General features: G+C 44.1%; 8 protein-coding genes across 8 annotated transcripts; 4 read left to right on the top strand and 4 right to left on the bottom strand.

Annotated features, from left to right (window-relative positions):
* Window positions 1-203: 203 nt before the first annotated feature.
* L199_003984 (glutamine-fructose-6-phosphate transaminase (isomerizing)) lies at window positions 204-3,128 on the bottom strand (the record flags this gene model as incomplete). Its single annotated transcript, XM_064889712.1, has 13 exons — window positions 204-274; window positions 344-466; window positions 534-619; window positions 680-735; window positions 794-855; window positions 915-1,700; window positions 1,759-1,989; window positions 2,043-2,196; window positions 2,302-2,459; window positions 2,515-2,532; window positions 2,594-2,869; window positions 2,953-3,060; window positions 3,122-3,128. The coding sequence occupies 13 exons, from the start codon at window positions 3,126-3,128 to the stop codon at window positions 204-206; spliced, it is 2,136 nt and encodes a 711-aa protein (XP_064745784.1).
* Window positions 3,129-4,648: 1,520 nt separating this feature from the next.
* On the top strand, window positions 4,649-7,710 carry L199_003983 (uncharacterized protein; the record flags this gene model as incomplete). Its single annotated transcript, XM_064889711.1, has 11 exons — window positions 4,649-4,998; window positions 5,059-5,431; window positions 5,490-5,565; window positions 5,617-5,871; window positions 5,940-6,341; window positions 6,413-6,701; window positions 6,763-6,864; window positions 6,922-7,090; window positions 7,149-7,273; window positions 7,335-7,538; window positions 7,602-7,710. 11 exons carry the CDS (start codon window positions 4,649-4,651, stop codon window positions 7,708-7,710), a joined length of 2,454 nt encoding a protein of 817 aa, XP_064745783.1.
* Window positions 7,711-8,559: 849 nt separating this feature from the next.
* L199_003982 (uncharacterized protein) lies at window positions 8,560-9,381 on the top strand (the record flags this gene model as incomplete). Its single annotated transcript, XM_064889710.1, has 1 exon — window positions 8,560-9,381. The coding sequence occupies one exon, from the start codon at window positions 8,560-8,562 to the stop codon at window positions 9,379-9,381; it is 822 nt and encodes a 273-aa protein (XP_064745782.1).
* A 676-nt stretch (window positions 9,382-10,057) lies between these two features.
* Window positions 10,058-13,190, bottom strand: L199_003981 (uncharacterized protein; the record flags this gene model as incomplete). The annotated part of the gene is made up of 6 exons (XM_064889709.1): window positions 10,058-10,240; window positions 10,303-10,350; window positions 10,424-11,141; window positions 11,194-11,449; window positions 11,529-11,550; window positions 11,613-13,190. The coding sequence occupies 6 exons, from the start codon at window positions 13,188-13,190 to the stop codon at window positions 10,058-10,060; spliced, it is 2,805 nt and encodes a 934-aa protein (XP_064745781.1).
* Window positions 13,191-13,897: 707 nt separating this feature from the next.
* On the bottom strand, window positions 13,898-15,756 carry L199_003980 (uncharacterized protein; the record flags this gene model as incomplete). The annotated part of the gene is made up of 3 exons (XM_064889708.1): window positions 13,898-15,239; window positions 15,374-15,433; window positions 15,497-15,756. 3 exons carry the CDS (start codon window positions 15,754-15,756, stop codon window positions 13,898-13,900), a joined length of 1,662 nt encoding a protein of 553 aa, XP_064745780.1.
* A 357-nt stretch (window positions 15,757-16,113) lies between these two features.
* On the top strand, window positions 16,114-16,882 carry L199_003979 (ubiquitin-40S ribosomal protein S27a; the record flags this gene model as incomplete). The annotated part of the gene is made up of 4 exons (XM_064889707.1): window positions 16,114-16,133; window positions 16,206-16,443; window positions 16,583-16,688; window positions 16,764-16,882. The coding sequence occupies 4 exons, from the start codon at window positions 16,114-16,116 to the stop codon at window positions 16,880-16,882; spliced, it is 483 nt and encodes a 160-aa protein (XP_064745779.1).
* Window positions 16,883-17,222: 340 nt separating this feature from the next.
* On the bottom strand, window positions 17,223-19,445 carry L199_003978 (uncharacterized protein; the record flags this gene model as incomplete). The annotated part of the gene is made up of 9 exons (XM_064889706.1): window positions 17,223-17,345; window positions 17,450-17,673; window positions 17,782-17,950; window positions 18,012-18,395; window positions 18,452-18,477; window positions 18,543-18,579; window positions 18,641-18,801; window positions 18,866-19,072; window positions 19,145-19,445. 9 exons carry the CDS (start codon window positions 19,443-19,445, stop codon window positions 17,223-17,225), a joined length of 1,632 nt encoding a protein of 543 aa, XP_064745778.1.
* Window positions 19,446-20,093: 648 nt separating this feature from the next.
* On the top strand, window positions 20,094-22,914 carry L199_003977 (uncharacterized protein; the record flags this gene model as incomplete). Its single annotated transcript, XM_064889705.1, has 2 exons — window positions 20,094-20,837; window positions 20,890-22,914. The coding sequence occupies 2 exons, from the start codon at window positions 20,094-20,096 to the stop codon at window positions 22,912-22,914; spliced, it is 2,769 nt and encodes a 922-aa protein (XP_064745777.1).
* Window positions 22,915-23,052: the final 138 nt, after the last annotated feature.

The following is a 23,052-nucleotide window of genomic DNA, read 5'->3' as shown; positions in this document are numbered from 1 at the left end:
AGGCCAAAAGTCCGTGTTCGTCTGACCTTTGGAGTTGTAAACATCGCATAATACTTTGATTGGTAATGATCAAGAAACAGGTATATATGAACAAGAACAAGAACGAGAGAAAAAAAGAATGAAGATAAATTTGTTGCGTATATGTATATGTATATGATTGATTATGCACAGGATAAAAAAGAAAATATCATTGTTGATTCAGATTACTCGGTGGTTACTGATTTAGCCAAGTTCCTAGGGAAATCAACGTCGACACCGTTCATGACGGCCAAGTCTGTAAATCCCAACATGAATCAGTCACATAGTTCTTTCCTCACACGATGGACGATCTGAATCAACTCACGGTAAGATAATAGTTGAAGTGGTATGACGTTGATTAAACCTTGTAAGCAATCAACGGTTTGAGGTACTCTGATACATTTAGCTGCGTCGGAGACTGTCTCGTCATCTTCGTTACAGATGATGACTAATCGCAGTGTTTGAATCAGTGACATACGTTCTAGTTTGAAATGGCTTCAATAAGAAGCACTCACTGGGTCGGCCCTTTCTGGCAGTCACTTGTGCTAAAGCAGATTGGACTTTAGGGTAAAGAGAGTCTCGAGTCATGATGAAGATTACACTACAAACCGTTTGATCAGCTGACTATACTTCTGCGACGAATGACTGACAGACCACTCACGGAAGATGTTCATCGACCAAAGCAAGAGGACCATGTTTCAATTCTCCCGCCAAGATCTACATGACCACACCGATTCAGCTTAATATCTCGGTAGCAGCAAAAGATACCACTTACACCTTCAGAGTGCATATACGAGACCTCCTTGATCTTCAAAGCACCTTCCAGACAAGTCGCGTCTGTTCAAGCGAAGAAGTCAGTTGTATAGCCTACCAGCATTGCTGTAGTTCCAACTCACATTGGTATCCTCTACCCATAATTAACAAACTCTTCTCCTTGGCCAACATGCTCTTAGCCATCTCTTGCAGGGCTTTATCCATAGCTAGGACTTTCCTAATTTGAGCGGGGATATCATGGAGACCATCAATGATCTGTTGTCTTCTGGCGGTCTTGAGGATCGAATCGTCAGATAATTGAACGGCCATCATGACCAAAGCGACATATTGAGAGGTATAAGCTTTGGTTGAAGCTACACCGATCTCGGGTCCGGCGTTGATATGGATACCGGCGTGAGTCTCTCTAGACAAGGTCGAACCAACTGTGTTGACTACACCTAAACACAAGGCACCTCGCTCGAGACAGTATCGCATGGCAAGGATGGTATCGGCAGTTTCACCGGATTGAGAAACGAAGATAGCCACATCGTCTCTGAACACTGGAGTTCGTCGATCAAGGAAATCAGATGCTAATTCGACAGCGACTGGTATATCGGTGAGTTCCTCGAAGACACCTCGAACGGCGATACAAGAGTGATAAGAAGTACCACAGGCGACGAATAGCAATCGTCGACCTCGTCGGATTACTGGAAGATAGGCCTTGAGACCACCCAACAGTACTTGTCGAGTGTCGAAATTGACTCTTCCTCGCATGGTGTTGACAACGGATTCTGGTTGTTCGTAGATTTCTTTTTGCATGAAGTGGTCGTATTGTCCCTTCATGATCTCGGCAAGTTCGATTTCCAGGTGTTCGATGGCTCGAACAGAAGATACGGTGTCGTCTCTTCGAAGTCGGTGGATGTGGAGCTCTGCCGAGTGTTGTCAGCACGCAGTCATCAATGCTACACTCAGGAAAGTATGACTCACCTCCCTCGGCAATGTGGGCGATGTCATCGTCTTCGAGGTACAATACTCTCTTGGTGTGTTCAATAACGGCACTAGCATCGGAAGCAACGAAGAATTCGATAGGTTGAGGCATGCCATCTTCAGAAAGGAAAGCTCTCGATTGGGATCTTCTGAGTTTGGGTCCAGCGGCACCATGTCCATCAGCCACGGAGTTGGGCACAGCAAGCAGACCACCGGCTTCGACACCGTCAACTAAGTGAGAGATAGGTCAGCTGGAATTCTATATAATTTGTTGAGAGACCCACCTCGCTCCTCGTTTGTAGGCAATTCTACATCTACAAAATCGACCTTCAACTTCCTATCTGTCTTGACACCGATGAGTAAGGGGGACCCTCGTCGAGCAGCGACAATCTCGTCAGGGAAATGAGTGGATTTGAAGACGAAGGCGAAGGACCCTTCCTGTAACATCAGAAACATGATACAGTAAGCGACGATCATTTCGGACATTGTCACAAAACAATCGACTGATATGACGGTATGTGAGATTTTTAAAAGAATACTCACGAGCTCCTTGATAACGGTCTTGATGAGTTCAGTAAAGTTCAATCTCTTGTGAGGTTGACTATCCCAAACGTATTTACAGAGCACAGCGACGGCTTCGGTGTCGGTGTCAGTGTGGAAGGTGTAACCTCGTTTCAAGAGGACGAGTTTGAGTTCTTTGTCTATATGAGATCATTAGCACTAGATCTATCGGTGTTACTATCTCAGACAGCTTACAGTTGGTGATGATACCGTCTAGAGGAAGTCATCCGGTCAGCTATTTGTTGTTTGGCCATTGGATGAACGATAAACTTACTGTGGACCAAGCTGAATTCGGTTAGAGCGTTAGAGACGTGAGGATGACAATTCGTGTTGGAAGGTACACCGTGTGTCGCCCATCTGGTATGAGCCATAGAAGTTTGAGACAAGAATACCTTTTTCATGTCTACTTTTTGGGGTTCGGCGGTATTTGCTTCAGCGGGTGAAGGGGTAGCAGTAGCCTCTGCGATATCTTTCCTGAGAGAAGCGACTTTTCCAACGGTCTTGAACATAATCAACGGTGAGGTTGGGGTATCTCCATCAATTCCGATACCTAGTTAAATCGAGATCAGCAACAATATCTTTCATACTCGTACGAGAAGAGAACACGGATGATTCGGATCGAGTCATACTCACCAGCACTATCGTATCCTCTATATTCAAGACGAGCTAAACCGTTACACAACACATCACAAACGTATTTCCTATCCTTTTCAACAAGGAATGAACAGTATCCGAAGATTCCTACGTTCCCACGACTACCTCAGCATTGTCCTTCGCTGCGCAGACCATGATGAGCACTTACCACACATGATGAGCTAGCTTGTTGTTATGGTAAAAAAGGAGGGTATGAGAATGAATGAAAGAAATGGATTTATGCTGTTCAGTTGAAGATTATAGAGTTAGTAAGTGAGATGGTAAGGATAATCAATTGAGCAAAGGAAGTTTAGCGAAGATGGAAAGATTGTTGCCGTTTGCGTTCACGAACGAGCCAAATTTGCAGGGTGTGTGTTTGGATATGGTTCGACAATTATGGAGTGTTGTGTGTGAATGGGATTGGGGAGAGATGGCCAAGATAGAGATGCGAGACGAGGACAAAGGGATCGTTGAGTTGTCCGAGAAGCGAAGTTTGTGTGTGTGTCGTTGGATGGAGACAGAGAGGATATAGAACGGAAAGGAAGCAAGATATCAGCTGTGCCCTCAAATTATTCTTGAACTATCATACAATGCTAAATCCGAAGATATCCTTGATACTATCAAGAGCGTGAAAGATAGACGATGAATGAGAGAGTTCAGATGAATGTGAAAGCGAAGAGGGGCTGTGCGAATTTGAAATTTCAATGAGCATCAACTCACCTAAGAAATGGAATAAACAATATCTTCTGAATTTGAGATTCCTCTTGATGAAAAGTTGGGGTTATGCGATGATATGTGTGTATGTATATATGCTTGGTGAATGGTATGATATTGATGAAGACAGAAGGATGGGAATGAGGTGGTGGATGAGTATGTGAGATGAGTTGGTGGTGTTCTATTCAGATACTACGTCAGGGGGAGGGAGGGTTTAGGAGAGAGGAAAAGCAAAGGTAGGCTCGTGAACGCGTTTCAGAACAAAAGAGGGAGGGAAAAGGTTCCTCGTGTCGATATAGTAGATTCGAGTTGGGTTGGGTATCAGCTGATGAATGATTATATCTCCAAAAAGGGATACGAAGCAGAAGAAAGAAGGGATGGGTTGCTGAGGACGAGGTAGATAGATGTATAAATTGGGATAGGATGGACTGAAAATAAATGTCGGCTTGAAGCCTGGTTTCATTCCCTTGGTGGTGGTGGTAGTAGGATGCTAGAGCAGCTGCCACCTTTACCCGCTCGGTCACTGGTTATTGACTACACTCATATGTACGTTGTTGATAGGGAATCCCGCGTGGGACACTCAGGGGATGATAGGGCGATGCATCAAAATGACGAGGAGGGCGTATACTGGATATACGTCCCTTGATAAGCGATTCTGTGAGTCTATAATAAGAAAAAATAAACCACGTCATTGCAATGCAGCTTACACGTGGTGGAGGTCTGAGCGGTTGACTGGATTATTTTTGTTTTTCAAGTGGTCGACACCGGTTGACGCGACTTGTTTCCACTCTGATGCTCCGACGATCGAATGATTATGTTTTGATTTCAACCTTTTCTCTTTTCTATTTTTTCTTTTGCCGTCTAATCGTTTCTTTTCTTTCATCTACAGCTCATTCAATCCTGCAATTCCTTCTTGATAGTCCTTCTAGTTTCGTCTTGATACTTGACCCGTGATCACACGTCCGAGGCAGGCTCACTCGACATGCTAAGAAGACCATTATCAAACAAGAACGGCGATCCACCCGTGACTTCCGCCACCGGGGGAGGGTTCGGTCTAGTCACCTTCAAAGCATTCAAACCACCTTCAGCGAAAGCACCCAAACGTGACTCAGCCCTACCAGCGCGTAAAAGGAAAGCGGTCAACTACAAGGGTCAAGGTGGTGGCAACGATAGTGATTCAGACGAAGATGGCAAACCTATTAAAAAAGGTAAATTCGCAATGGGAAACAAAGAGTATGGTGAAGATGGTGTGTTGGGTGATATGGCAAAATGGTGCAATAGGAAGTTCCCGGTATTTGAGCCCAAGGAGAAGACTGTTGTATTCACCAAGAGGTGAGCTAGGCCTATTGCTATCGATTCAATGGATGCAAGCTGACAGAGCTACAAATGCAGCTTTTCCATCCCAGTGATGCTGAACCCTAGATCCTCTGAACCAATCATTCACGCTCTTTCCCACGCTTCTCTTGGTGCTCGGCGTCATCCTACTCTCACTCCTCGACCATTACATGACCCCATGGCAGATACAGCCATAGTACTATTCGACCCTACAATAGATGATAGACCACCTCCGGAAGAGATCGATGCGGCGAAAGCAGAGGAGGAGAGAAGAAAGAAAGAAGAAGAGGCTAGAGGACCACATAAATCATTGAAAGCAATCCTAGGTATAGTGGACGTTAAGAAAGATAGGAAGGAAGTCAAAGTGCCAGTAGTCATCGATCCTAGATTATCGAAGGTTTTGAGACCACATCAAATTGAAGGTGTAAAGGTGAGTTACAATGCCCACCACCGTCTTCACCAAGCGTAGGCTAAAACACTCTTCCTAGTTCTTATATCGGTGTACGACTGGGCTACTTGCTGCCAACGCCTGGGGATGCATCATGGCAGATGAAATGGGTTTAGGTGAGTTGCGATTGTTTTTGCCCGGTGAACGGTGCTGATCAGTCTTTGTAGGTAAAACACTACAATGTATCGCTCTGCTCTGGACCTTACTGAGGCAGTCCCCTATTGCCGGCAAACCAACTTGTGAAAAGGTCATCATCGCCTGTCCTACTTCTTTGGTCGGTAATTGGGCCAACGAATTGGTGAAATGGCTTGGGCCCGGAGCAGTCAACCCAATGGTAGTGGATGGAAAAGGAGGAAAAGCTGAACTGATACCCGCAGTTAGAAGATGGGTCCAAGCTCATGGACGGAACATCACCTTACCAGGTAAGTAAGCCATCCATCTTGGATGAACGTGTATGATGCATTCCCAGCTGACTCTGTAATGAACGCAGTCATGATCGTGTCATACGAAACCCTTCGAACGCTTCAAGAGGAACTAGCCAATTGCGAAATCGGTCTTTTGTTAGCTGATGAAGGCCATCGACTCAAGAATGCCGATACCTTGACATTCCAAGCTCTTACTTCTCTCAAAGTCCAGCGGCGAGTAATTTTGACCGGTACTCCCATCCAAAATGATTTATCGGAATATTTCGCCTTGCTCAACTTTGCCAACCCCGAGTACCTGGGTTCCAAAGGTGATTTCAAGAAGAATTTCGAGTTGAAGATTCTCAGAGGTAGAGATGCAGATGCCTCTGATAAAGACAAGGCAGAAAGTGATGCCAAGTTGAAAGAATTAGGTGGACTGGTCAGCAAGTTCATCATTCGACGGACCAACGACCTGTTATCCAAATATTGTGAGTTAATCAACTACGGTGTATTGATAGCGTGGTGCAACATGTGCAACATGCTGATTACTTATATGCAGTACCCGTTAAATACGAGCATGTGGTATTCTGTCGACCATCACCTCTTCAACAGAAATTATACAACCTTTTCGTCACGTCCAAGGATGTACAACGACTTTTGCGAGGAAAAGATTCCCAGCCTCTTAAAGCCATCGGTCTGTTGCGAAAACTCGTCAACCATCCTGATTTACTCAATTTACCTGAGGATTTACCCGGAAGTGAGAATGTCCTACCGGACGACTATCATGGAAAGGGTAGAGATAGGACAGTGGATTGTAGCTATTCGGGAAAATTTGTGGTTCTTGAGAGGTGAGCTGGCTTGATGCTTGTCTATGATACCGTGGAAGCTAATCTATTTGCGCTTCCAAAGGATGCTGGCTCATATCCGAAATCACACCAACGACAAGATCGTACTTATCAGTAATGCCACGCAGACGTTGGATTTGATGGAGAAGATGTGCAGGAACAACAGGTGAGCTAGCGATGTTATATCTATTCTTTGCCCAAATAGCTGATTGTCGTGAATCAGATATGGCTATCTTCGTCTGGATGGCTCGATGTCTGTACCTAAACGATCAAAAATCGTATCCCGGTTCAATGATCCCGAGGGAAAAGAATTTGTCTTCTTGCTATCCTCTAAAGCTGGTGGATGTGGTATCAACTTGATCGGAGCTAACAGATTGGTCTTATTTGATCCTGTAAGCTACCTTATTCCTGGCAGCGTCTGGAAATATAGCTGACAGACTTTCATGGTAGGATTGGAACCCTGCGAGTGACCAACAAGCCTTGGCACGAGTATGGAGAGATGGTCAAAAGAAGGAATGTTTTGTTTATCGATTCCAGACCACCGGTACTATTGAAGAAAAGATATTCCAAAGACAGTATGTTCTCTTCACCAACTCTTCCTGAAGTATATTCGATGCTGATCATCGAATTATACAGATGTCAAAAGCAGAATCTCTCTGCGTGTGTAGTGGACGAAGCCGAAGATACCGCTCGACATTTCACTCAAGATGATTTACGACAGCTATTCAAGTACAATGCCGAGACGGCGTGCGATACCCACGATACATATAAATGTAAGAGGTGTAGGGATGGTAAACAATTTGTGAAAGCCCCTGCATTGTTATATGGAGACGCAAGCACGTAAGTCAAGTCGACTTTCTACTCATACCCTCAAAGCTGACAGTGAATGGTGTCTTCTTTTAGCTGGAATCATTTCCCTAATTGCGAACTGGGTAAAATGCACGATGATCTCTTAAGAGCTGAATTGGGTTCACCAGAAGTTTCATTTGTTTTCCAATATATCTCCCATTAATCATATCTGTATTTTTTCCATCTTCATTCATTTTCGCTTTCGCTTCTTCCCATTTTTGGTTTTTGTTTTTAGGTGATACCTCGTTGTGATATAGTACCTTCTCTTGTTTTTCTTGTTGGTGTTGGTGACTATATGGTCTTGTTGTTATTAGTAGACCCGATCATGTTATATCGAATATATGTATACATGTCTAGATTGCTCAGTTCCCCTCTCTCTACTGCAAGTCATGAAAGACCCGATCGCAGAGGGAGGAGGGAGTGGTATGTCCGGCTAACGGGGCACCGGTTAGGCGATGTCCGATGAGGTGGTTTGTGTGTTTGGTGATCGAACAGATAGCGTCATTGACGATCAACATGACAACAGGTCGATACAGTTATCTGCTATTGTATCTCACTTGGAACGTCATCTGGAGGATTACTCCATAGATAGAACTGTATTCAAATCAGATAAACAAACCTATATCGACAATTTGGATATAACAGTACGAGCGATAACCTGCACGCCAATCTTACTCTCGACATTCACTTGGGATCTGAACGCGTCGATCGTATTGAATAAGAAAGGAGACGAGACACACGTTTATGATGATATAGCCATAGCTCAGGAGTAGGAACTGAATTGTGAGTATCTTCAATCTGAAGGAGGAACTTTTGTATGATGTGTACTGCATACACCCTTTCGTGGAATCGATGAAAGGAGGGATGTGACTGACAGTACTAATCGATGATCAGACTATTTGTCTTTGCAGATAGTGTCTCAACAGTATCGCGTTTTAGTATTAATCGACATCCATCATCCTTTACCCTCACATGAATGGCCACCTAATTGTTACTCTATCACTTAATAATCATGACCAAATTATCATCCACCATCTCATACAGACTCCTCCGCAAATGGGATCACTTCCTCCGACATCTCTCCCCCGTTGCGAGGTACGAAATATGGTCGGACGCCTCGGGGAAGGGTTACGGCGGACATCTGGGTCCTCAATCGAAACCTTTAGATGTATGGCAGGATAAACATCAACTCCTATCTGGAGGTAAAGGGTCAACAGAGTATATTGAAGCTCAGGCTTTACTTTTGAGTTTGGAAAAATGGGGTAGTGGGTTGAAAGGAAAGAAGGTTTGGTGTTATATTGATAATTATCAGGTATATCAGATACTTAGAAGGAAATATGATCCTGTAGATATACTAAGACCAGGATTAGGATTGGGTTTAGGGTGGAAGAGGAGATTTTATTTTACTTCGAACAATACCGGTAATTCCATGTGGTTATCATCGACATTTATTGGTGATTTAACATCCACCAATTATGAACAATCATCATCATCATCATCATCATCACCGACATACCAGAATAGGAATAGAGGAGCATCAACGACTAAAGCTCGATGTCCCAAAGTCACTCAGACGTTCGAAGAGATCGATGAATTGATAAACAAATATGGAATCACAATTAAAGCTAGATGGGTATGGGGTAAAGACAATTTCCTGGCTGATAAATTATCTAGGTTGGTGGATGTGAATGGGAATGGGAAAGGAAAGGGGAATCTGACACCTCACGTATTGAGTTTACTGGAAGCTGCTACGACAGCGACGACGAAGATAACAGCAGAAGGAGAGATGGATATGATCGGTGGTACTAGCAAGGATGAAACTAGATTGACTTAGATTAAGTAAATTATGAAGTAACTTACAGGAGCGTGAGACGTAGTTGGGATCAATAATCTTTCGCGGGGAAGTAGTATCCTTGCCTGAGTTATTGGTTGATGTTGTTCATGTGCTCATAACCTAACATTTGTTGTGTAGTATATATAATTGACTTGTATATTATCTTCCGTACATGTTTGTCGTTAGTTTCAATTGTATGTATGTAACATGCTTGTGATTTTGGCCGAGGTGTGAAATCAATTCTTTCCATTTAGCTTCTGCTGCTCCTGTTCAGTCTTATGATTGTCGTGATCGGAGTGACATTTCACGCATCCTTCAAAAGGTTGCTGGACAAGAAACAGATAGGGGAATAATCTACTCTTCCTTGTGGGACTGTGCTGTCTTTTCTCCCTGAAGGAACATCGCTTCATCATGACCTATGCCTCCAGCTACGCCAAATGGAGATGATCGATCCCATCGTGCTTCGGATGGTGCAATATCGTGTTCTATCAAATGAGTGTACATTCATCTACGATACAATCTCGTACACGACTGCAGAATTGAGGGGCGATACAACTCTCTAAAAGCAAGAAAAGATCTACAAGGTATCTCCATCTTTTCAAAATCATAGTCCATCAAGATCGACCCTCGTCCTTGCCCTCCCCATCTGTCAAGATCCCTTCTTTGCTTCGCACGCTCAAGGACTCCATAACCCTCTTCCACCTGGCCTTCCTCGCATCAACATAGGAGAACCCCTGAACCCTCTTCCTCGGCCTGTTGTAGGCGTCTTATATATCATGGGATCAGGATTGAATAACAGCTCTTCGATCGTTGCTGATTTCCCTTTGGCTTGCAGCATATCGTGGGCTCTATCAACGCACTACTCGAGTTGACAAATATCAGCTGTTACGAACCCATAGACAGCAGATTCAGCTGACTTACAGTGAAGAATCGATCCAATCCAGCTTTCGATATCATCCCAGCGCAGTTCTGACAACATAATCAATCATTGATTAGCTCTTTTTGATCAACCTTACATGGCAGCTGAATTGACTGCACTCACTTTCTGCCATAAAAACGGATCTTGAACTACTAATCTCCGTTCAGACCAATTTCTAGGCTGTATGCCTCTATCACCTTTACCCATTTTATCTTCACCTTTTATCCTACTTTCTCGCATCATCTCCATCACACTATCGATCTGCCCGGAGGTGAACCCTTGTTGAGCAAGTTGATTCCTCTGCAATTGGTCTTCAGCTCTTCCTCCACCTACGCTTGTCACCCTACTAGCTACACCACCTTGTAAGATCGATATGATCTCCTTGGTATGATCAAATCTAGCTTTCTCTTGTGCATTAGCAGAGAATAAAGGTGAAGTATGACTGAAAAATGTAAAGAATCCTTTAACAGCATCTGAGACGGTCAAATCAGGTTCAGCGGATTTCCAATCTTCCGGTGGTGTTAATGCGAAAGCCACATGAGCAGGAACACCTTGTTGCTTTGACCATGATACCCATATCACGTCGGGATCAGAGGTATCGCTTGCAGAAGTGACAGGAGGAACGTTGATATCCCTCTGTAAATTTGGTAGGCAACCTCGGTTTTGGAGATAGGCGATAATCATCAATGTTAGACAGTATGACGACATTGTGGCTGGACCTTTTGCACCAGAGGCATCATTTAGGTCTTGAGCGGACAGCCATCGTTTGAGGATATAGATCATAGGACGAAGAAGATAAGGTGAAATGAGACAATAATGAAGAATGAGAGAAGAATTATACCTATTCCAGATGTCAGACATTTTCTCATGTAGTCATACTTGTCGAAGCTCACCATCCTCCTAGATCATTCACATTGATATCGCATTCCATCTTCCCCGTAGGATCCTTGAATTTGACAATCGGGGTACTAGCCCCCGGTATAGGCTGTACCTCGCGCATACCTGCATCCCGAAGGCAGTTGGCTAGATCATAAGTGTAGTAGCACCTAGGCAGTTCCCGTATGGCTGGTGGGACCGATCGTCTTCCAGACGAGGGTACTCGGTTTGATGAAGTGTCATCAGAAGACTGACGCCATAAAGAGGGCTCATCTGCAGGAATTCAAATCAAATCAAATCAGCTTACTTCGCGACGGTAAGACGGGGATGTTGATTCAAGCTGATCACTCACATCCTCGTAATTGAGCTCGATCCTGCAATCAATCAAGTCAGCTTATCTTCCTTAGTACTTCAAACTCATGGAGAAAAAACTCACCAGAATGACTAAATCCAAGTCCCCACTCTTTCCCGTCTCCCCACCCCAGCTCACACTTCCAAATACATCTACCAGGAACCGCTGATTATCCTTGGTCCCAAACCTCATATTTATGGTACTTGTCAACGTAGATAAAAGATTCTTTACGAAGACTTTCGATTCCTGGATGGGTTCAGTAGATATCCACGCTTGCATGATTTCCGTTTGGAATACATCTAGTTGCTTTGGGTGGACAAGATTGGAGGGGACGGTATGTCGCGGTGAAGCTTCGGACAAGAGAACATCGTAGGGTGAGACGTTATGTACTCTTGGGTTGGATGAGGAAGATGATGAATGGTTTAGGGACGATGAAGAGGGGAAATTAGGTGTTGAGGCCTCTAAAATTGATGCATCGCCATTTGGGACTTGGTAAGTCGATGATCCATTGGGACCACCATACGGTGAACTGTGATTCATAGTCTCCTCGGTCAATTCGTCAATATCAATCGGTTCGTCCGTATCTAGACCAAATTTGTAATCGATAGTTGAATATGGTGTATATGCTTCTTCTTCTCGTTCGTATTCGCTGTCCTCAAATTCAACTTCTTCGAGCAAATTTGTTTCTGGTGCACTTGAACTTAATCCCAATAGATCAATCAAAGCACTATCTTCCTGTTCTTCTGTAGACTTGTGTAAAGGATTGGAGCTATCTTGGTGATCTTCCAGTTGAATCAACTCTTCCTGAACTTTCGCAGCTGCGGAAGACTTCAGACCACCTCCTCCAGGTTCAACTGGTGCAAGTACCTCTTGAGGGAAAGGATGGGCGGTACCGCTATAAGCGAACAGCCCGACCACTTCAGATGGATCAGAAATTAAGATGGGTTGATCTGAAGTGGAACTCGCTGAAATCGGTCGATTTGGTAGATGGAAGGAGCTTGCAGTAGATCCTGATGTGAGATCAGGTGTACCTAAGATGGGCGAAGGTGGATATGAATCTGGGTGATCTAAATCAACCAGAGGTTGTCCCTTCTGAGCCCTTTTAGTACCTTTCCTGCGAGGAGATAATGTAGGAGGGATCGGCTTGCCCGAAGAAGCAACACTTGACCTTGGTCTTCTTCTCCTTCTATTGGTTCGATCGCGAGGTGATGGTGTCGAAGATGATGAATACCTCCTTTGTTTCGCTTTAGTGGCTGTAGCTGCAGGCGTCGGCACAGGCGACGGTGACGGTGATGGTGGTGGCGAGGAGGAACGTGAAGGTGAGTTGGTGTACAGCGAGAATAATTCCTCCAGCTCTTGATGGTTCCCTTGAGAGGATAACAAGATGGATTGAGGTGTCGATGGGTAGAACGCTCGAGCCTCCGGGTTGAGTGATTCAAGGTTGATGTCTCTTGGGCTGCCTCCACCAACATACAGAGTTTCCGTCGGAGTGATAGTGATCGTGGGTGAAGAAGGAATGTTCACTGCAGGTGGTGGAGGTGGGTCGTACTCATCTAAATCCAATAGAGAAGGTTGAGTATTGTATTCATCGAATGTGATGAGCTGAGGGGAGGGAATGAGGGAGGGAGAGAGAAGAGTGTGGATAAGGACCGAAGGATTCATGGTGAGGCGTCCCGTGTATCGACAAGGAGGAAGCAGTGATCGGCAGGGTGAGGTTTAGGCGTGGATGGATATACCTATATACAAGATACAACACAGACACAATTGTGTATATACAGAATGGATTGCGGAGGTGTAGGATTTACAAAAGGAGTGAGGATGCCGAGTGACAAGACGACATCTATGGGGTCATGAGAATCCAAGAAACAAAAATATATATCGAAGCTATCTCACAGATACTTCTCACGGAACATCCGAACGAGAAGAAAGAAAAGAAGAAGAAACAAGGGAGAGTTCTGCATTCACATGCATTCCTATGCTACTGTTCGCCTGCATGTTGAGCTCGTAACAGGGTTCGAAACCCCTTTCAAAGCATCGTTTGATGGATGTAACGCCTTGTATGATCCGTGCGACTGAATTGAATTCGTTCTCACATTTCGTTGTGTGTGACGGAAAGTCAGCCGCAACGACTCCAGCAACCATGTTAGAGCAACTTAGTAGTGAATAGATTGGTATAGCGGGGTAAGCTTTGTCAGTCAGATATATGAGTGCTCATTCTATGCCCTTCGAAACCTTTCGCTTGTGAGCTTTCATGGATCAGTGTCTTGTGTGGTTGTGCGGGGGGCGGAGGACCTACTCTTACAATCAATCGGGTTCTAATTCAAGTGATCCGTTATACATATATGAGTGGGTTGTTGTGATGTCAAATGCTATATATATGCCCTTTCGCCTTCCTTTGGATCTTCGATATACCCAATTCTCCTATGCCCATCACCATCGCCATCCTCATTCTCACTTTCCTCCTGCTGTTTCTGACGTCGGGCATCATCTTCAAATTGTCTCGCCAATTTCTGTTCCCTGTCCTCTCTCAGCTTCCTCTTACGTCTCTGATGAATCTCATACAACTTCTCCTGTTTTCTTACATCCTTCGATACTTTCTCATCTAACCTTCGTAGTCTCTCTATGACATTATCACCGTACTTCTTGTAAATGTCATTCTGGATTTGCGGTACTGTGCTTAATGAAGCCAGATTCGAGAATCCTCCATTATCTATCGTTTGTTCGTCTCCTAACGATATCGATGTGGAAGAAGCAGAAGCAGAAGAAGATAATAAATCTTTCGAAATCTCTTCAACAATTTTAGATATTAATCTAGCCGTGATTTGATCCCAATTGACACCCATGATTTCCATTTCCCTTATACCCAATTCAACACCTTTCAAATCCCTAAAACTCTCCCATCGAGTCAGGAGAACCTCGTTATATACCTCGGTCAAACATCCACTAAGATAACTCTCCAACGATATATTCTGAGCGTAGTTGAATAATGACAAAACCAGATGAGGCGAATTATAATTCACCCTTAATGTTCTCAACAGATGAGCGAGAATTTTAGGATATGTAGGTGAATATGTGATTACTGGTAAACCAGTTGTTCCCGTCTTCGAGTTTGAGTCGTTGTCAATATTGGCTAAAGGTTTGAATACTCTGTTTTTTGACCATTCTATTAGTTCAACATCAGACGAAATCACTTCCATCTCCTCTTTGAGCATTTCAAATTCTTCTAAAAGTTCCAAATCTTTATCATCTTTATCATCTTCCTTTTCCAAATCGATAAAATGGGATCTCAGATTTCTAGCTCGATTCTTGATAGTACCACTATTAGATTTATTAATACCGAACTTGTATCCAAATCCCCCAAGACCGGATTTAGTAGCTGAGTAAGGATCGTTGAGACCTATACCCCTCTGTGTACCATATCCTTCATCTAATCCGAAATTCGACGAATTCAACCTTGATGATCCGGGAGAAGAGGAAGAGGCAGAACCATAATTGAGATCAGCGAATATACCAGCTAAGATTTCGTTAAACGTCTCCGCTTCCTTTGGGGTCGACCCGGCCGATCGTCTAAAACGAGAATGTACACTCCGATGTCGAGGGGAAGGGGTAGAATACCCATCGAAGGTTAGTCGGTCAGCGATGGATTCGGGTTTGGGTGGGTGATTGGCTTTCGTAGATTTGGCTTTAGTGTTGGAGTTAGATTTCGGCCATCTAAAAGAGTCGACATATGTCAGCAATGATTTGAAACATATAGACGCAATGTGCGGGGGTTTTGAGGCTGACAGGAGATCAAGATGGCAAAGGGATCAAGGAAGACCACAAGATGTATCGAGACTATAACTTACTGCTCATTCAATGTAGCGAATATTTCTGCATATTGTCTATCTTCTTCAGAAGTATTTTGACTAGAAAACCATTCAGCGGGTCAACTACATTGCACCTGATATGCTACTACCCAGACGACTTACGATTGTTCCGATGAATTTGCAGCCCGCGAAGATTCAGCAGTTGAGCTCATGTCTCTACTAATTTCTCCTGAGCTGAAGGAGATTCCGTCCTTCCCATCAAGGCTTGACCTTGGTCTATCTGAATGTTCATTATTGACAGCTGACGAAGTGGTGAATTGACGGGTAGATGTCGGTCGAAGAGCGAGCCCACGGCGAGTCAACAATCGAAGCGCATGGGCTATGGCCCTTGAATGGGTCTCTGCGACAGTCATCACCACCATCTTACTCTGGCTGCCTTTCGTTACTATAAACTGTAAGAAGACTACGTTTGGTATGATCCTTGGGATCTTCCTCTCGCACAGAAAAGTTGGAATAACAAGATCCGAATTCTCGTGCGGAGGTTCCCTCAACTCCGGAATCGTCTGACACGTGGCTTTGACAGCTTTGTGCCACTCTGCTTCCCGCTGCTTTCGCCGAGTCGGCATTTTCGTTTTTCACCACGAAAAATCCCCCTCACTCGGTCTCCACCAGACCATACCCACCGTACATTTAGTCATCCATCGATCTAACCTCTCTTTCTCTTTCTTCTTCAAGCTTTTCTCGAGGATCCATAGTTGGCTAGACAAAGGCTCATCAAGATGCAAATCTTCGTCAAAACGTGAGTCTAGTCATCATTCAACCTCCCTCTCCAGGTGAAATCGGATCCCTGACGATTGCGTTGCATATACAGCCTTACGGGTAAAACCATCACCCTCGAGGTTGAGTCATCCGACACCATCGACAATGTCAAGTCCAAGATCCAAGACAAGGAAGGTATCCCTCCCGACCAACAACGATTGATCTTCGCTGGTAAACAATTGGAAGATGGACGAACCCTTTCGGACTACAACATCCAAAAGGAATCCACTCTCCACTTGGTCCTTAGATTGAGAGGTGGTATGGCTAAGAAGAGAAAGAAGAAGAACTACGTGAGTTTGCGTTGCCACCGTACCCATCGGCTGGAACCTTTTACCCGTCCTTTAACACAATCACTTGACTTGCATTTGCCACCGTAATCAAAGTCTTTTCTTGTGGACCCTTACTGATACCTTTTTTCTCCACTCATAGACCACCCCCAAGAAGATCAAGCACAAGAGAAAGAAGGTCAAGATGGCCATTCTCAAGTACTACAAGGTCGGGTCTGATGGTAAGATCCAACGACTCAGACGAGAATGTAAGTCGCTCACTCCACCTTGGATTTGCACATCCTTTTAATCTGTATACTGACTTTTCACGTACCATCGTTTAGGTCCTGCCCCCACCTGCGGTGCCGGTGTCTTCATGGCTTGGCACAAGGACAGACAATCCTGTGGTAAATGTGGTCTTACCTACACTTTCGAGCCCGGAACCAAGCCTACCGCTGCTTAAGCGATCTTCCGTTCTAGGGAATAACGAGGTGTATTGGATCAGTTGAAAAACTTGCAGTCTAGTATTGTAGTTTGATACGACATTCCTGCATTACTGCTCGATTGCCATGCATTGCATGTTCTCTGTGCTTGCACCTCGCATGCTTAATGGACAGCAGCAGATATGAATTGTTTCTTCGCGACCACTCCATCTGAATACTGACATTGCTCAAACGAAGGATCAAGATTGCTTCGACGTCTGAAAGTCGATGAATGCATCAGGACAAGACCTACAACAGCATCTGAGATATCCCTTTGATGACCCAACCTTGCTATGAGTAAGAACCCATGTTCGCAGATATCTATAAATTCTCTAAAACCTTCTCCATTGCCCACTCAACACTTTCAGGACTGAACAGCGGGATCTGATCATGTTTGTAACCGTGGACGTTGAAGGGAACCTGGATGATCTTGATACCCAGTTTCTATAAACATTTACATTTTAGCATCTAACAAAATTGCTGCTTAGTCGAATTTATGGACTTGAGTGGAAGCCATCACCAATCCTGGAGACGAGCTGTTAACTCACCTCTATCACATCCGAATCGATTCCCACTTTCCCACCTTCCAGATAAATCACATGCGATATCAGATCCGACGGCGATACATTCCGGCTTGAATCCGATGAGGCTGGTACTCCCTGGATGGGTTTATTTCGTTTCGGTTTATCATAATGTCCCAACATGTCTAATATCGTAGATAGATATTCAGATGCTGTGTATTCGGGAGTTTCTCTATCGTTCGATGAATTCACTAATAACAATGCAAACCAATAGATCAATATAACAGTTGAAGTAACTGCAATTCAGATCATCCCAGCAATCTATTTGACGCAGTCTAGTGAATAACGAATAAACTTACAAAGAAGCACTTTCGCTTTTAGGCTCTTGGATGCTGCTATCACGCTCGCTAAACCTTTCAGAGCGAGACAAGGTATAATCGATGTCCATAGTGAGCCGCAGGAGTACACCAGGATGTCACGTTGATTGAGGGAATCGATGAAATCCAAATTGGGTTCCGGGTATATTTCCTATAACGGTACAATCAGTTCATGAACTGATCAGATAAGACGAGGAATGAGTGATATCTACCTGACCATATAGGTTGATGTAAAATACCCTTTCTATCCTAGCTTCCAAAGGAGCTTCTTCTTCACCTTTCCTATATCCCAGATTACCCCCTACCGCTTTCTGATCTGACCATCCTACTTCACCTTCTTTGATCTGACCTTGTATCTGGTGCTGAGGGAAATCGAAACTTGTTCTTCTAGAGGTCGGTAAAGACGTATCGGGCGTGTCGAACGTCCTTGAATCTCGTCTGAAGTGATGGCGTAATGGACCTGATATAATTGGTTTGGTGGACGATGATGAACTAGGAGTGGGAGTGATGGCTCCTGGAGATGATGTGGATACCTGTGTGATTGGACTGGTAGGATGAGAGATGTTACATTGTCCTACTAGGATTGTCGAGTTTGCCTAGAGACACAGGAATATGAGCTGATGAGCCACGACGGTACACGAGATCAGCTTACTAGCTGTGCAGCCATCGTGACGGTTTCTATCGGTGAAGACATGATCAAAATGTCAGCCTGATTCGTCACTCAAATGAATTGGGATATTCACGATTCGTATTGATGACAGGGATGACTTGTACACCATGCTATACAGAGTCCCAACTGTCAGTCGCATATCAATTAGGGGGAAATGGATTGGGCACTTACATTCACCCCTGCTATGCTTTTGAACAAGAAGATAGCACTTGGTAAACTCCCGAAGAGATCTCTTGCACCAGTCAAAAATCCATTTCCGAGTGAAAAATTCCGGAATGAAAATCGTTTATGTGCTCGTTTCAGACAAAGCGTTTGGAAGTGAACCAGGAAAGCTAAACACAAGTCCATGAATTTCAAATTTAGTGAAAGTCAAACTCCATTTTCGCTTCCACTCACCACGAATACATTCCTTCTTATCTTCGCCTATCCCATCCCAAAGCTCACTCCGCCCTTCTACAATCTCATGCCATAGCTCCCTCACGTCTTTCTCAGGAGCGTCGGATGGGAATCGGTAGGCTAAAAGATTGTAAATCGCCAATCTCTCAACATCATCTTTGGCGGTTGGATTAGGTGTGAGGGGTATCAATCGGATGAGTCTGGAGCCTGGACAAAGATACATTCATTGGCATCAGAAGCCATCCGAAAAGGGGGAATTAGGGAGCTAGAAACACTCACGTATATCACCGATACTAGGACCTCCAAAACACCTCAAAATCTCTGAACTCGATCCTCCATCATCCGATACAGGCAATACGAACGATGGTGAATGTCCAAAAGCACTTGCGATAGAGTTTGCACCCGTACCACCCGATATGATCAAATAGCTTAGATCCGTCGCTTTGCCTTTACCCTTCCCTTCTTCCATAGATACTGGTACGGGTAGATGGTTGCTGTGATGATGTTCTGACGATTCTATCGTTGGAGATTCGACGAACACTGAGCCAAAGGAGTTTTTCCTTCCTTGTAAAGGAGACATGGCTGAGCTTGGAGTATAGAGAATTCAGAAGTGGTAAGGATAAAGAGATTGATCGTGAAATCGTTATACACATGTATCGTTCGCCTTTATTCGTTCGTTCTTATCTCGTTGGTCTTCCACTGAAAATTCATCCGAAAGACCTAAAGGGTGTTTACGTTAAGATTGGATATGATACACGGTCCCGTAGAATCTCGTCATCTATAAAGGAAGACCTGGGATGAATTCCGAATTAACAGGTCTGGGCAGGAGTCGGATGGAAGACTGAATGACAGAAGCTTTGAGTTTGTTCTCAAGATATGACTGACCGATTGACAGGAGAGCGATCCGAGATCCGAGGGTTATATCAAGAACGAAGGTGATATAGATGGAGACGAGGATGTGGATTTGGAGAGCGTGATGTTATCTCATTCTCAATTCTCGATCAAGTGGAGTGGAGCCCCATCGGTCTTCGAATCATGTCACGTGACTGCACCATAGCACATTCCACTCGATTTCAACAGTTGATTCAGAAAGAATTCACAATCCCCATACTCTCACAGAAGATAACAGCCTGACTAAAACAAGGCATTCATCGCCTTCTGGCTGACCGTCCAACATTTCATGAACACCACTCTCACCTGAAAAACTCACCGAAGATACTCGAGCATCATGTCCGAAGGACTCCTCTCCTTACCTATCATCCCATCCTCACCCTCTCTCCAATCCCACCTCGCAGCCCTCGACCACCTGTCCCTTCAGCTTCAACATCTCACCAGCTCCACGACCCACCCAGTGAGGTTATCCCTCGGCTCCAAAGCCTCAACGGTAGGTGATATAGTACATACGAATGATATCAAAGTGAATATAGGTTGTGGGTATTGGGTAGACATGACCGCCCAGGAAGCTTCGGAATATGTGAAAAGGAGGAAAGATCAGTTACTCGAGGAACACGCTAGGTTGTTAGAGGGTCATAAGCGACCCGCTGCTGTGGATAGGCTGGAGAAGAAAGTATCGGATGTGCAAAGTAAAGGTAAGGAAGGCAAGAGGAAACTGGTCGAAACGAAAGTCGGATTTCATCCGATATTCCATAAGATGCCTAAAGCGGCTGATGCTGGACCATCGAATTCGTCTGCTGAAGACGAGGAAGGAAAAGCTATCAATGGAGAAGAAGCTCCTCAAGCACAGACAAAGCAGACTGAGGTACAAACCCTCATTTCGGAATCATCGACGACGGATTTAACAAATACATCTATTCAGAATCTTCATCCATCACCTACTGATACCACAATTCAGTCAGTGAGACCTAAGAATTCTGAACAGTCCGTCGGTGCATCTCTAGTAGAGCTACTAGATGATCAAGATGGCTCAGACACGGCGGTAGGAGTATCAAGAGACTCACTAGGGGACAATACGGTGAGTTTGAATTGTTGGTTTACATATCGGATCATACTGATAATCACTTTAGACAACCAATGAAGAAGGTCTACCAATCCATGAGATCCGTGAAACTCTCTCAGGTGAGACAATTGGTCCACCTCCACCACCCTCAACCTCAACCTCAACTGATGGACAACCGATAGAAGAAAAAGAAGATGATTATTTCTCTCCTGAGGCTATCGCTCGTCGAGCCGCCTTGAGAAGGAGACTGTTCAACGAAGATACCTCAAGTGATGAGGATGAACCTCCAGTCCAATCAACTATCAAGGCTAAGGGGGGTATAATACGTTCATCCAATACCGTGACAGAGACATCTTCCAGTACAACACAAGCTACTCCACCTTCACCCTATTCACCTCCAGTGCGAGATCGTAGGCCCTCATCCAGCCAACCTCTTCCATCCAAATCCATCCTCAAGCCTTCTAACCCACCTACACTCAAAAAATCAGTAACTTTCGATCCTTCCTTGCCATCTCCACCTACTTCTCCTGCACCTGACGAATCACTCTCTCAGATGAGTAAGAGGTTCGGCTTTCCCCTACCTCTAGCAGTATCTGACGAGTCCAACTCCAACTCGGGCGAATTCAGTATCAAGCCAGTTCCTGTTATACCTCCTCCTCAACCGAGGAAAAGGGATGATACCAGTGGTTTTGCGGGGTTTAAAAGGGGTTTCTTGGATGGATCGTCACGTATGACTACGAAACTTTCTCAAGCAGAATATGACAAAACTAAGTTGAGGGATTTGATGGATATGATGGGAAATCAAACACGAGATATAACCCCATCATCAATCATAGAGAATGCTTCTTCTTCTCCTTCGACTTTGGCTTCGCCTCCGACGACAACGACGAAGGGTGATAAAGCATTTAACGATCCACCACCTAAATCCAAGATAAAGAAACAAAGTCTATTCTCACAAAGGTTGAGTCAACCTGAAATAGATGCCTCTGCACCTAATATCCAAACAACCTCAACGGCCCGAATACCTAATTTACCTAAAGTGTCTGAAAGTAAGGGTACGAACACTATCAAATCTGGTGTGATTGAGAAGCCCCCTGTGGTACAGCATGGCGTGAAAGAGAGATTGGATAATTTGAAAATTGTTGAAAGACCAATTTCGAATGGGTTCAAAGCTCCGAAGAAAAGCGAGATTGATGTTAGTGTAGGTAGAACCAATTATACTACTAATGGGGAAAACAAATATACCAATCAAAATGAAGTACCCACAAAAAACAATAACGAAGAAGAAGAAGGAGAAGACCAAGATGATGATGACGATGAGTTTAGTGAATATTCCACAGGGGAGGAAGATGAATACGATCTAGATCAAGCGTTATTAGCAAGGGAAGTAGCATTAGAATACCATAAGAGACAAACTTACAAACCTCTAAATCGCGATTTAGATGATCCCCATTTTGACGAATTGCAAGAAGGAGAAGGGGAAGAAGGAGAGGGAGAGGGAGGGGTAATGTTGGGATTACCTAGAATATCTGAATTTGGTGAACCGATGATAATCAATCCTAAACCCGAGGACTTAAGGAGGTTCATCAGAGTGGGTAAATTGGAGAATGGCAATCTGGTTTTGGCACCTGGTGAAGAATCGCTCGAAACCGATGATGAAGATCAAGATGAAGAAAATAGAGAAGACGGTGAGGGAAGGAAGGAGAGAAGAGAAAACAGAGAGAATATCAAGAAGAAATTAATGGAATTGGAAATTCCCACTTCCCAATTGATTGAACAAGAACGACAAGACAGGGAAAGGAAGAATGTAGAGAAAGGCAAGAAGAAACAATATGAAGATTGGGAAAAATCATTACCACCTATTTTATCGAATGATAATCCTGAAAAGGGAGAGGTAGCTGTAGATGACAAAGATAAGTCGAAGTCTAAACCACCTATAATTCCTTTGGTTCCTGAATCACCAAATATCTCACCTAATCAATCTGTATCGATTCCAATACCAACACCCACACCTGCAACACAAACAGCGAGTGAAGATGTTAAACCAAAGAAAGTATCGAGGTTCAAAGCTTCTCGAATGGGTAATAACTGATTAATTTGATTTGCAAGTTGTATCTTTGTATCTCTGTATCTTTGTACCTTTGTATTGATGTCAAATCGTGAATGATATATATATAGTCTATATGCATCCAATAAATGCTGAACGAAGTTACGATTACATCTATCTCAA

This window comes from Kwoniella botswanensis, chromosome 1 (assembly GCF_036426115.1).
Source record: "Kwoniella botswanensis chromosome 1, complete sequence".
Classification (NCBI taxonomy): Eukaryota; Fungi; Basidiomycota; class Tremellomycetes; order Tremellales; family Cryptococcaceae; genus Kwoniella; species Kwoniella botswanensis.
This window is presented reverse-complemented; position numbering and strand designations above follow the sequence as displayed.